Source organism: Molossus molossus, unplaced genomic scaffold (assembly GCF_014108415.1).
Source record: "Molossus molossus isolate mMolMol1 unplaced genomic scaffold, mMolMol1.p scaffold_m16_p_13, whole genome shotgun sequence".
NCBI lineage: Eukaryota > Metazoa > Chordata > Mammalia > Chiroptera > Molossidae > Molossus > Molossus molossus.
In genome coordinates this window covers 13,699,942-13,714,761 of record NW_023425348.1, presented here as the reverse complement: position 1 = coordinate 13,714,761, position 14,820 = coordinate 13,699,942, and the positions used below count along the sequence as shown (strand labels likewise).

Sequence of the window (14,820 nt, the reverse complement as noted above, 5' to 3'; positions counted from 1 at the left end):
CTGCCATTCCAAGTAGGCACAGGGGGTCACCAGTCTGGATACACCAGCTCATCTACAACAGGGTCTGCAACCTTCTCAGTCAAGTGCCAGATGGTAAATATTTCAGGCTTCACAGGCTATGCAGTCTCTGTCACAACTTTCAACTCTGCTGTTTTAGAACAAAAGCAGCCACAGACAATACGTAAGTTAATGAACATGGCTATGTGTATTAGAGAGTTCTGCTGGCCCCCAAATTCCCTCTCTGGTGTACACAACCTATGGGATCCCCTCCCCTCCCTGCATGTGGACAGAACCTGCCATATGATGGGGTATCACTGTCATGGCGTTAGTATCAGCTGACTTTTGATACTATTAGCCGACTCTCAGGTGAGTCTGACTCCACCAGAGGGTCTCGCTTTAAAGGAAAGTCTTGGAAGAGAGCAAAATCCATCTCGTAATCGGCCTACAGGGCCGCAAGGCAAACGATCATGGGCATTTTCTAGGGGCCACGAGCTGTTTGTAGCTGACGAGAGCAAGGAACAAGGCTCTTGGTCATATATTTACAATGACATGAATTCTGCCAACAAGTGAGCTTAGGAAAGGACCCCAAGTCCTACATGAGAACTACGGCTCCAGGCGCCACCTGGATTCAGCCTGGTGAAAGCAGAGGACCCAGCAAACTGCACTCCTCACGCAAAGCCGCCACGATGCAATAGATGTGCATCGTCTGAAGTTGCTCTGCTTGTGGTAATTTAATATACGGCAATAAAAACTACTACATTGTTTTCCCACAAAACTTTATTTATGAAAAAGGACAAGAGGCTAGATATGGCTTGTGGGCTTTAAGCCACTGACCCTTGATCTATACCAATATACACCTCAGTAAGTATGACTGCTGTTATATTCTTCCCTGGGCTTGACACAAACCCCTTCTCATGTTCTGATGACATGTTCACAGTGTGCACAGTGCCCATCTGGACACATCTCCACGGCAACGTGGACTTCTACGTCAAGTACTCTAATCGTGACGTGCAACTTCATTTCACCATGACGAGACCATCTGTGACACCATCCAGTGCTTTAAGAGAACGTTTATAGCTTTAAAAAATATTCACATAGATATAATCCTTATAAAAGACTCGGTCAAAGGTCTCCCAGTTCATTCTACAATTGATAAGAAATCACTGTTCTTCTCTCACAGGACACACTCCACTCACCTGCACAAAAGTCTGGAATCGAGAATCCTTTTTCTGACGAGATTTGATCATTTCCAGGGCAAAAGGTTGGTTACTGCAAAAGGTCGCAGCAGCTTGCTTCAACTTCTCCTCCCCGAGGCCACTGAACTGTGCGGAGAAGCGAAGAACACGAGAGAGTGGGACGCTGAGCTGACCAAAGACCAGACTGAATGAGTGAGAGCCCCATCCTTCGATAGTGCAATCAGCATTCTCAGAGACAAGAAACAAAGGGCTGTCATCATGTGGAATATCAATGTTTCTCTAGTGAAATATCTGCCCTGGACACATCCAACCCTCTTCTAATTATTCTGTGTTCTTCCCTGTGCCGCCTACACTTACTCCCTTTCCGTCCACACCACGTCTACATGAGAGTGCAAGGTTCACTTGGGAAATTATGAAACTTAGAAAACACTTAGAGACTTTGGGTGGTGGGCACACAATGCAATATACAGGTGATGTATCGTAGAAATGTATACTTCAAAATTCATAGAATTTTATTAATCAATGTCACCCAAAATTTTAATTAAAATAAAATTTAAAAGTAAAGTGTAAAACAAAAAAATTGAGAGTACAATCTTATTTTCTTAGAATCTGACACCTTCACAAAAATGACTCCCTTACTGCTGCAGGAAGGACACCCTTGGGATCAGAGCTTGCTTCTTACCATGAACCCTAGGTCAGGTCACAGAAAATGAAATCATGCTGTTCACTGTGCAGGGCCCAGACACCCCTGCCGCAATCTCTCTTGGAGATCATGAGCCCATGAATCTCTTGCTGGGCTGGAAATTTACGCCTGTACTGCTTGGTTTGACGATGTGACGAAGTTGAACATTCGGCCTAATGGAAGCCTGGATGGAGGCCCCACCCAGCTGGGAACAGCCACAGACAGATTAAAGTTCCGAGGGGAACGGATTTTTAAAAAATCCTCACCTGAGAACACTTTTCATTGACTTTACTGAGTGGGGGGAACAAAAGGAGAGAGAAACAATGATCGGTTGCTTCCTGTATGCACCCTGACAGGGGCTCAAATGTGCAACTTAGGTATGTGCCCCGAACTGAATAGAACCTGCAACCCTGCTGGTGTGCGGGACACTGCTCAGCCAACTGAGCCATCCGGCTGGGCCACTACATTCTTCCTTCCCCTCCGACTCAGTGTGGCGTCAGGGGCTGCGGGGAACCAGAAGAGCTGAGTCACGTGCCTGCGCCTCCCAGGTGGGCTTCTGCGCAGGAGACAGGCGGCATGTGCTGGGCCTGCGGCTGCTTCACAGGGCAGCAGCTCAGAGCCCACAGCTCAGTTGTGCAGCCCCGGGAAGGAGAGGACGTGCAGCAGCCCCACAGTCATGGTGCCATCCCCGATGGGAGTCTGTTTCGATCTCCCCAGCCAGGGCTCAGAGCCCTGCCGAGCACAGACCTGTGAGGACGGGGAGAGCAGCACAGAGCAGGGCATTCAAGGCGGCCGGCCTTAGGCAAACCCCGCCTCCGGCTACGGAGGCCCCTCCCACGAGCCCACTAGGGCTCTGCTCTGTCGAACTCTGGACAGGCTGCCGAGGGCCAGGCAGGGACAGCCAACGACACTGGTTTGCACCAGGAAGCCACGTGGGAGACCTGGGACCAGCACACCTGGTAGTCAATTTCAGACACCCTCTGAGAAGGACCGGGCCTCTACCAGCAGGAGATCCACTGTGGGTACTGAGACAAACTCCTCTTTATTTTTTTTCCCCCTTTTTTATTTTATTTTGTTTTCTTCTTCTCTTCATTTGTTCACATCTCTTTTTCTCTCTACTTTTCTAATTGCGTTTTATACTCTTTTCATTTTTATTCTTTTTTACTGTTTTCCCCTTTCCTAGTCTATGTTTTATTTTTATTATTTATTAAAATTATTTTATTTTTTCTTTCCTCTCACATGCTGTTTTTGTTCCTTTCTTTATACTCTAATGCTTAAGCGTCTTGTTACTATCTTTTCTTTTCTTGTGCTCTGTTGTTGTTTTTGGCTTGGCCTCCTGTCTTGTTTTCTTCTGTCAACACCAGCATCACAATCTGTATGATGTGGTCGGGCTGAGCTGCACAGTCACCAAGCCTCAAGGCTAAGTCCACCCACGAATGGGACAACAGCAATCAAGACCCAATTACAACAGAAGACACTCACAACCCACACAGGGAACATTCCTAGAGAATCCATATCAGGTGACCAAGTAAACTACACCACTGGACCACACAGAACACGTTACAGTAGGCGGCCCCACCAAGACTGGGAGTTGTAGCAGTTATTCCTCATACATAAAAACAAACACTGAGAACCAAAATGGGGAAACAAACAGGTCCCAAATGGAAGAGCAGGGGGATCAAAATAACTAAATGAAATAGAGGCAAGCAGTTTATCCATAACAGAGTTCAAAGTAATGGTTTTAAGAATGCTCAACAGCATAAAAAATAATATAGAAACTATAAAAAACAACCACTTGGAAATGAAGACAATGGAAGCAAAAAATAGTAGGTTAGATGAAGGAGAGGACAGAATCAGAAAATTAGAAGAAAAGGTGGAAAAAAATCATTCAATTACAGCAACAAAAAGAAAAAGAATTAAAAAGCATGAGTATTCTTTAAGAAGATTTTTGGACAACACAAAAAGGAACAACATTCGCATCATAGGGGAATCAGAAGAAAGCAAGCAAGAAATAGAGACCTTGTTTGAAGAAATAATGACAGAAAAATTCCCTAACTTGATGAAGAAAACAGTCACACAAGTTCAGAAAGCACAGAGAATCCCTATCGAGATGGACCCAGAGTCCACGACAAGACATATCATAATCAAAATGGCAAAGGTTAAAGACAAAGGGAGAATTTTAATGGCAGTGAGAGAGACAGTCTGTCCTACAGTTTAGTTCTCATACGGGTGTCAGTTGATTTCTCAACAGAAACACTCCAGGTCAGAAGGAAATGGCATGAAGTATTCAAAGTAATGAAAAGCAAGGATGTGAAACCAAAACTACTCTATCCAGCAAGGCTATCATTTAAAATTAAATGTAAAATGAAGAGTTTCCAGATTAAAAAACAGGTGAAAGAAGTTCATTATCAACAAATCAATATCACAAGAAATGTTAAAGTGACTACTACACGGAGAAGGAGGGAGAAGGAGGAGAAGAAGAGGAGGAGGAGGAGGAGGAGGAAGAAGAGGAAGAAGAGGAGGAGGAGCCCTGGCCAGTTTGGCTCAATGGTTAGAGCACTGGCCTGTGGTCCAGAGAGACCCAGGTTTGGTTCCCACTAAGGCCATGTGTCTCAGCTGCAGTTTGTCCCCAGCCCTGGTTGGGTCGTGCGGGAGGCAGCCACTTGATGTGTCCCTTTCACGTCGATGTGTCTCTCTCTCTCTCTCTCTCTCTCTCTCACTCTTCCTCTCTTTCCCTTCCATTCTATCTGAACAAAAAATGTCCTCAGAAGAGGGTTAAAAAAAAGAAGAAGATATATATATATAGAGAGAGGGGAACATAGGCATAAAGAATAAAATTGACAATATAGAAGTACCTATCAATACTGACCTTAAATGTAAATGCATTAAATACTCCAATCAAAAGACATAAAGTAGATAAATGGATAAGAAAACATGACCTACATAAATGTTTTCTACAAGAGCCCCACCTCAGAACTAAAGACTCACACAGTATGAAAGTGAAGAGATGAAAAAAAATCCTTCTATACAAATGGATATAAAAAAAAATGGGCAAGGGTAGCAATACTTACATCTTACAAAATAAACTTCAGATCAAAGGCCATAACAAGAGAAGGTCACACAAGAGGATATAACACTGGTAAAAAAATATGTACTCAATATAGGAGCACCTAAATATATTATTAAAAAAAAACACAAAAAACTTTTGGTGAACTTTAAGGGAGAGATTGACAGCAATACAGTCACAGTAGAGGACTTTAACACCCCACTGACATCACTGGATAGATTTTTCAGACCAAAAAAATAAATAAATAAATTCAACAAAGAAATAGCAACCTTAAATGACACACTACATCAGATGAGTTTCATTGATATTTAGAGAACATTTCATACAAAAACTGCAGAATATACATTCATTTCAAGGACACAAGAAACATTCTCAAAGACAGACCACATGTTAGGACACAAAGTAAGTCATAACAATTTCAAGAAGACTGAAATCATATCAAGCATCTTCTTGGATCACAATGGCATGAAACCAGAAATCAACTACAATAAAAAACCCTGAAAACATTAAAACACTTAGAGGCTCAATAGTATGTTATTAAACAATGAATGTGATACAAATGACATCAAGGAAGAAATAAAAAATTACCTAAAAGCAAATGAAAATGGACACACAACAGCCCCAAATCTATGGGACAGAGTGAAAGGATTCTTGAGAGAGAAGTTCGTATCATCAAAGGCCTAACTCAAGAAACAAAAAAATCTCAAATAAACAATCTAAAACTACACCTAAACGAACTAAAGCAAACAAAAACCAAAGCTCAAGAAAAACAAGAACAGCCCAGAGTAAGTGGAAGGAAGAAAATTAATAAAGGTCAAAGTTTAAATAAATAACATAGAGAATAAAACCACAAAACAAAAATTAATAAAACCAAGAGCTGGTTCTTTAAAAACATAAATAACATGGATAAATCTCTAGCTAGACTCATCAAGAAACAAAGAAAGAGGACTCAAATAAAATGAGAATAGAAAGAGGTGAAGTAACAACTGACATCATAGAAATACAAAGGATTGTAAACAATTACTATGAACATCTATATGTAAACAAATTGAACAACCTGAGTAAAATGGACACATTCCTAGAAATACAGTTCCCAAATTCAATCAAGATGAATCAGAAAACCTGAATAAATGGATAACAACTAATGAAATGGTAGCAGTAACCAAAAAACTGCCAGCAAATGACAGTCCTGGACCAGATGGTGTCGCAGGTGAATTTTACCAAACATCCAGAGAACAGCTAACACCTGTCATCCTCACGGATTCCAAACAATTCAAGAGGAAGGAAGACTTTCAGGTTTTTTTTTGTTTTTTGCGAGGCCACATTATTCCAACTCCAAAACCAGATAAACACACCACAAAGAAAATTATAGGCCAATATACTGAAGAACATAGATTCCAAATTTTAGTGAATCAGATCATACAAAATGACCAAGTGGGATTTATCCAGAGAAGCAAGATTTGTCATATATTCTCAAATAAATAAATGTGACACATCACATGAACAAAATGAAAGATAAAAATCACATGATCATATCGACCGATGCAGCAAAACCTTTTGACAAAATCCAGCACCATTTATAATAAAAACTCTTAGCAAGATGGGGATAGAGAGATCAAACCTCAACATAAAAAAAGGCCATATATGAAAAATCTGCAGCTAATATCATACTCAACGGGCAAAAACTAAAAACATTTCCCTTAAGATCAGTAATAAGACAGGAATGTCCGCTTTTACCACTCTTATTCAAAATAGTACTGGGAGCAGATGTTATAAATGACATGATACTGAATATAGAATATAGAAAACCCTAAAGACTTCCACCAAAAAACTACTAGACCTAATAAAGGAATTCAGAAAAACTGCTGGATACAAAATCAACATCCAGAAATCAATGGCATTTTTATATATCAATAATGAACTATCAGATAAAAAAAATTAGGAAATAATCCCATTTACCACTGCAACAACTACAACAAAATAAGGTGTGTAGGAATAAACTTAACGAAAGAAGTAAAAGTCCTGTGCTCAGAAAACCATAGGACATTAAAGAAATAAATTAAGGAAGATATAAATAAGTGGAAGCATATACCACACTTTTGGACTGAAAGAATTAACACTGTTAAAATGTCCATACTACCCAAAGCAATCTATAGGTTCAATGCAATTCCTACTAAAATGCCAACAGTATTATTTCACAGATCTAGAAAAAAATATTCCAAAAATTTATATGGAACCAAAAATACTCCAAAGTAGGCTCAGCAAACTTGAGATAGAAGAACAAAGTTGCAGAGATCACAATACTGAATATCAAACTATACTACAAAGCCATTTTAATCAAAACAGTCTGGTACAGACACAAGAACAGGCATACAGATCAATGGAACAGAAAAGAGACTTCAGAAATCAACCCATGCCTTTATGGTCAATTAATATTTGACAAAGGAGGCAAGAATATACCATGGAGTCAAGATAGTCTCTTCAATAAATAGCACTGAGAAAACTGGATAGGTACATGCAAAAAAATAAAACTAGGCCACCAACTTATACCGTTCACAATAATAAACTCAAAATGGATAAAAGATCTAAACATAAGTCATGAAACCATAAAAGTACTAGAAGGAAACATAGGCAGTAAAATTTCAGACATCTCAGGTAGCAGTACTTTTGCCAATACATCTCCCAGGCCAAGAGAAACAAGGAAAAAAAAAAAATTAAACAAACAGGACTATATCAATCTAAAAAGCTTCTGCACAGCAAAAAGAAACCATCAATAAAATCAAAAAAGGAACCCACTATCTGGGAGAATATATTCGTCAATGATACTTCTGATAGTGGGTTAATATCCAAAATATTTAAAGAACTTATACAACTCAACACCAGAGAGACAAACAATCCAATTAAAAAATGGGCAAAAGCGCCCAGCCGGTGTGGCTCAGTGGTTGAGCAGCGAGCGACCCATGCACCAAGAGGTTGCTGGTTCAATTCCGTTAGCACACATGCCCAGGTTGTGGGCCAAATCCTCAATGGGGGCATGCAGGAGGCGGCCAATCGGTGTTCTCTCTCAACTATGTTTCTATCTCTCTCTCCATCTCCTTTCCTCTCTCAAAAATCAATAAAGGGGAAACAAAACTGGGAAAAGGATATGATTAGAGTACATCAAAAATTGCTCTGCCCTTGTTGGTGTGGCTCCATTGGTTGGAGCATTGTATTGTACACCAAAAGGTGGCAGGTTTAAATCATAGTTAGGGCACATACCCAGGTTGTGGGTTTTATCTGAGGTCGGGGTCCATGAGGAAGGCAACCATTGATGATTCTCTCTCTCTCTCCCCCTCTTTCTAACAAAAATTTAAAAAAGCCCAGCCAGTGTAGCTCAGTGGATTGAGCATCGCCCCATGGACTGAGAGGGCCTGATTTGATTCCTAGTCAGGGCAAATGCCTGGGTTGTGGGCTTGACTCCCAGTAGGGTGCATGCAGGAGGCAGCCAATCGATGTTTCTCTCTTATGATGTTTCTCTCTCTCTCTCTCTCTAAAATATTAATAAAAAGATATTTAAAAAAATTAAACCTCAACGTCAAATTAAAACTACAATGAGGTATCTGTATCACTTCAGACTTGCCAGAATGACTACCATCAATAAATCAACAAACAAGTGCTAGTGAGGATGTGGAGAAAAGGAAACTGTGGTACACTGCTGGAGGAAATGCAGACTGTTGCAGCCACTTTGGAGAACAGTAAGGTGTTTCCTCAAAAAAGTAAACATGGTAATGCTATTTGACCCAGTGATCCCACTTCTGGGAACATATCCTGAGAAGCCTAAAACACCCATCAGAAAGAACATGTGCACTCCCATGTTCACAGCAACACTATTTACAATGGGCAAGATGTAGAAACATTCCAAAAGCCCATCAGTAGATGAGTGGGAAAAAAGCTGTGGTACATTTATGCAACGGAATACTATGCAGCTGTAAAAAAGAGAGATCTCGCACCCTTTGCGACATCAAGGATAGACCAGGAGATTATTATGTTAAGCAAAATAAGCATGAGAGAGAAAGAGAAATATCACTTGATCTTACTTACATGTGGAATCTAATGAACAAAATAAACTGACAAACAATAGGAGCAAAGGCCTGGATACATGGGACAGACTGACAGATCTCAGAGGAGAGCAGCATGTGGAGGACTGGAGGAGATTAATCAAAGAACACATATGCACATACGCACAGACCATGGACACAGACAATAATGTAGTGAAGGCCGGTGGGGGGGTGGGGCAGGCTAGGTAGAGGGAGCAAAAATAAACAAGTAGAGTCCAAACATAATTTAAAATATCAATGAAACGAAGACTTGGTTTTTTTAAAATGTAAACAAGATTGACAAACTTTTAAACAGACACATAAAGACAAAAAGAGAGAGGACACAAATAAATAAAATCTGGAACAAAAGAGAAGTAACAAATGACACCACAGAAACACAAAGAATTATAAGAGAATATTGTGAATATGTCAACAAATTAAACAATCTATAAGAAATGGATAAATTCCTAGCAACATATAATCTTCCAAAACTGAATCAAGAGACAGAAAATATGAACAGACCAATGAAATCGAAGCAGTAATAAACAGACACTACCAACAAGCAAAGCCCTGTGCTGGATGGCTTCACAGGTGAATTTCACCAAACATTCAAAGAACTAACACTTTTCTTAGGCTATTCCAAGTATTTCAAGAGGCGGGAACATTCCCAAGCTCATTTTTCAAGGCAAGCATTATTCTAAATCCAAAACCAAACAAAGACACTACAAAGAAAAAAAAATTATAGCACAATATCCCTGTTGAACATAGATGCAAAAATACTCAACAAAATATGAGCAAACTTAGTCCAGCAATACATTAAAAAGATCACACACTATGATTAAGTGGAATATATTCCCGGGATGCAAGCTTGATACAACATCCACAAATTAAGAAATGTGATACATCACATAAACAAAAGGAAGGATTAAAATAAAATGATCAAATCAACAGACGCAGAAAAAACAGGTGACAAAATCCTGCACTGAAGTATGATTAAAAAAACTCTCAGGGAGCCCTGGCCGGTTTGGCTCAGCGGTTAGAGCGTCGGCCTGCGGTCCAGAGAGACCGGGGTTCGGTTCCCGCTAAGGGCACGTACCTCGGTTGCAGTTTGTCCCCGGCCCTGGTTGGTCGTGCAGGTGGCAGCCACTCGATGTGTCCCTTTCACAACGATGTTTCTTTCTCTCTCTCTTCCTCTCTCTCCCTCCTGCTCTATCTGAACAAAAAAAATGGAAAAATGTCCTCAGGTGAGGATAAAAAAAAAAAAAACTCTCAGGGAAGTGGAAACAGTGGGAACACACCTCAACATAACAAAGGACTCATTTATAACAAACCCTGAGTGAACACCATACTCAGTGGGGAAAGACTAAAACTGTTCCCTTAAGATCAGGAACAAGACCCACTTCCACCACTAATACTCAACACAGTAGTGAGAATCCTAACCACAGCAATCAGACAAGAAGAAGAAATTTAAAAAATCCAAAATAAAAAGGAATGTGTAGCCGGTCCAGTGTGGCTCAGTGGCCTGAGTGTCGTCCCATGGAGTGAGAGGTTCCCGTTCGACTCCTGGTCGGGCACATGCCCCCAGTTGCGGGCTTGATCCACAGTAGGGAAGGGGGGGCGTGCAGGAGGCAGCCAATCGATGTTTCTCTCTCACACTGATGTTTCTCTCTCTCTCTCTAAAAAAATCAATAAAAACATACTGTTTAAAAAGGAAGATGTAAAACTGCCATTACTTGCAGAAAACATGATACTAGATACAGAGGAACTTAAAAATGAACTCGATGAAGTAGCAGAACAGAAATCAGTGTTCAGAGGTGGCCTGCACTTTCCACAGCAGTGATGAACCACTGGAAAGGAAAACTGAGACGACAGTCCCATTCACAGCTGCCTCAAAAAATAAAATACCCAGGAATACATCTAACCAAGGATGCAAAAGGTCTGTATTCGGAAAACTGTAAGACACTGAAGAAAGAAACTGAAAAAATATATAAATAAAAGCAGATACTGTGCTCTTGGAAAGGAAAATTAGCATCATTAAAATGTCCACACTTCCCAAAGCAATCTAGAGATTCAACACAATCCCTTTCCTAATACCAATGGTGTGTCACAGAAATAGAAAAAATAACCCCAAAATTTAAACGGAACCACAAGAGACTGAACAGCACAGCAATGTTGAGAAAGAACAGAGCTCGGAGGCTCACGCAACCTGGTCTCACGCTCGACCCCGAGGCCATCGCAATCCGAGCAGCACGGTGCCGGCGTGGACACAGACACAATCGATGGGGCAGAGCAGGGAGCCCAGCATAAACCAGTGCCCATGTGGTCACTTAATATTTGACAGAGGGGAAAATGTACAGTGGGGTAAGACCGTGTAGTCAATAAAGGGGGCTGGGAAAACTGGACAGATACACGCAAAAAACTGAAACTACACCACCTTCTCACACCACACACAAGAATAAACTCAAGACGAATTAAAGACTTAAATGTAAGATCCCAAGCCATAAAACCCCTAGAAGAAAAATCTCTCATATTTCTTTTAGCAATATTTTTTCTGACACATCTCCTTGGACAAAAGAAACAAAAGCAAAAATAAACCAACGGGGCTAATATCGAACTAACAAGTTGTGCACAGTAAGGAAACCATCACATCAGCAAAACAAAAAGACAATCTACTGAAAGAGAGAATATATTCACCAGTGGTACATATGATAAGGGGTTAATATCCAAAATTTATAAAGAACTCAGACATCTCAATGCAAAAAAAACCCCAAAACAAAACAAACAACCAACCCCATAAACTATTCAATTAAAATATGGGTAGGGGACCTGAACAGACACTTCTCCAGACACGACATACAGACGGACAATGACACATGAAAAGATGCTCAGTTCCACTGGCCATCAGGGGAGCAAATGGAAACACAACACACACCTCACACCTGTCGGAAAGCCAGTCACCAACACAGCAGCCAACAAGCACTGTCGAGGGTGGGAGAGGGGGTCCTTGTGCCTGTCTCTGTCCCGCTCCAGTCACTGGTTTCTCCACGTCCTACCAATATGCAGACAGAGTTCTGTCCGATGGACCACCTGCACTTCTGCACACTAATGATGGATCTCGCTGGAGACTTGGTTTAAATACTACTTTTTTTTTAATCCTCCCCTGAGGGCATTTTTCCATTTTTTGTTCAGATAAAGTGGGAGGGAGGGAGAGGAAGAAACAGAGGAAGAGAGAGAGAGAGAGAGAGAGAGAAACATTGATGTGAAAGAGACACATCGAGTGGCTTCCACCCGCACGACCCAACCAGGGCCGGGGACAAACTGCAACCGAGGTACGTGCCCTTAGCGGGAACTAAACCTGGGTCTCTCCGGCACTAGACCACAGGTCAACACTCTAACTGCTGAGCCAAACCAACACTCTAACTGCTGAGCCAAACCAGTTTAAATACTATTTAAATGAGGTTCAAATTAAACTGCTTAGGAATCAAGACTGATATCAAGTCCACATGGCTTACAACTTTTTAATCCAAATTTGACATGAGAATTGATGCTACACTATGTCATACTACAAATTTTCTGTTTCATGTTGAGTAGTGTGCTAACAAGAACTAACAGAACTCACACAAAATTGTCACTGCTACGCTGACATCGTGAAACCAAGTGAGTCAGACTTTCACAGAGTAGGAATAGTAAGTTGAACTTTTCAAAGAAGTAGTTTTTTTTTTTATCCTCACCTGAGAACATTTTTTCCATTTTTTGTTCTGATAGAGTAGGAGAGAGAGAGAGAGAGAGAAACATTAATGTGAGACACATCGAGTGGCTGCCACCCGCACGACCAACCAGGGCCGGGGACAAACTGCAACCGAGGTACATGCCCTTAGCGGGAACCGAACCCGGGTCTCTCTGGACTGCAGGTCGACGCTCTAACCGCTGAGCCAAATTGGCCAGGGCAAAGAAGTAGATCTTAATAACAATAATCTTAGAGTGGGCCTAGGGGAGAAAATGCTTTGGAAAGTTCAGAAAATGCAAGATAAGACTGGATCAAGATTTCCCAATCCTGGTCTACGAGTCAAGGGTAAGAGGAGATCTACTATTGAATTAGTGGATTCCAGGCCATGATTTCACTATCAGAGAGAAGATAAAGATTATTTTAGTGAATTACTAGTATTTAATCTTTTAAAAATTTATCACTGTAGCATTACCAAAATCCATGGCAGGCTACCTACTGAAGTAAACTTCTATCTGTGTATCCAAGCAGTTCATGTTCAAGCCTGTGTGGAGATTTCGCAGACTGTGGGATGTACTTCATGTGGGAAGATTTTCTGTATGTTCTAGCTTAGGTCTTCCTGCTCTATATTCCGCAACCACCTGTACTCTCCCCTCCTTGTAACACTCAACCAACTTGAAATGACTAAAGGCAGTTTTCCAACTGATCACATGCTTCCCAGGGCAGCTCGACCTTCAGCCCCACTGTGCTCCCAGCAGTGCCTGGCACACGATCTGTGGGGGGCACACTGACGAACAGAAAGAACATACACAGCCTGATAAATAGCTGCCACAGTCTCTGAACTCATGTCTTATGCTATAAATAAGATTCATCAATGTTTGTTTCTGCTTTTGTGATGGTAGTTCTGAATCTACAAGGGTCTAATGTTGTGCAGTAAAACTTTGAGATTTAGACCACAGAATTTTTAGCTAAAATTCCACATCAGTTGAATTATTATTATTTTTTTTTATCTCACCGAGGACATTTTTTTCGTTTTTTGTTCAGACAGAGTGGGAGGGAGAGAGAGGAAGAGAGAGAAAGAAACATTGACGTGAAAGGGACACATGGAGTGGCAGCCACCCGCACGACCAACCAGGGCCGGGGACAAACTGCAACCGAGGTACGTGCCCTTAGCGGGACCGCAGGCCAAGGCTCTAACCGCTGAGCCAAACCGGCCAGGGCCACCTCAGCTGACTTATTTTTATGAAGATCCATTTTGTGTGATATTCCTTAAAACACAAAGAACTAGTATCTTCAATTCGGTGAAAAGAGCACTCAGCTTGACTGGGTTTAACAGGAGACGGTGACCAGAACACACTCTGGACCCTTGTCTGTACATCAGCTTCGCAAAGTGGGTGACCCGCAGATCTGGAAAGCTGAACTACTTAACCTCGTGTCTGATAAACAAATGTCTATAAAAATATTACAGTAAAATAGCAAATTTCCTTACCCAGGTGAGCAAATCATCCCCAATTTGGTCAATAACAGAGGTCTCGTTCCTCTTCCGAACAGCCTTCATTTGCTCATTCAACCCAACTGAAGGGGGAAAATAAAATGGAAAAAGATTAAGCATATATTCATCTCAGGCTAAGTTACTGGTAGGATTAAGAACTTAAATTCTTAAAAACAGATTCAGAACAGTGTAGCTACTTCTAGTCTCCTCAAATGTAAACCTGGATACAATTCTCACACGTCTGGTATCTGTGAGCTCCGGCTGGAGAGCGTAAGACAGTGTGACAACCAGCCAGCAACACACAGGACACCAAGTAGCCCTCCCGCCGCACACCCCGCCTGAGCCCAGGCACACAAAGCAGTGCCGGCAGCACAGGTGGTTCTGCAGCCGGCTCCCCTCAGAACGTGCCTGTTCGCAGGCACTGGGTGCGACCAAGCCCGAGCTGTGGATGCAGCAGACCCTCAGGTCCCCACTAGGAAGTGGAGGTGGTACTTAGGTGCGGAAAGAGGCCGATGGCAGCCCTGCCGAGAGACAGCACATCCAGGGTCAGGGAGAAACAGTGACTTATAAAGAGAGGGCCTGA

The 14,820-nt window shown here is 41.6% G+C and overlaps 1 protein-coding gene across 1 annotated transcript in view; it reads right to left on the bottom strand.

Annotated features, from left to right (window-relative positions):
- ARHGEF12 (Rho guanine nucleotide exchange factor 12) overlaps positions 1 to 14,820 on the bottom strand; it is a 117,113-nt gene that overhangs the window by 15,168 nt on the left and 87,125 nt on the right. Inside the window, exons 27-28 of the mRNA XM_036260064.1 lie at positions 14,235 to 14,320; positions 1,197 to 1,322 (exon numbers count right to left, since the gene is read on the bottom strand). Of these exons, the coding sequence (XP_036115957.1) occupies positions 1,197 to 1,322; positions 14,235 to 14,320 (212 nt within the window). The remainder of the gene's footprint in view (positions 1 to 1,196; positions 1,323 to 14,234; positions 14,321 to 14,820) is intronic.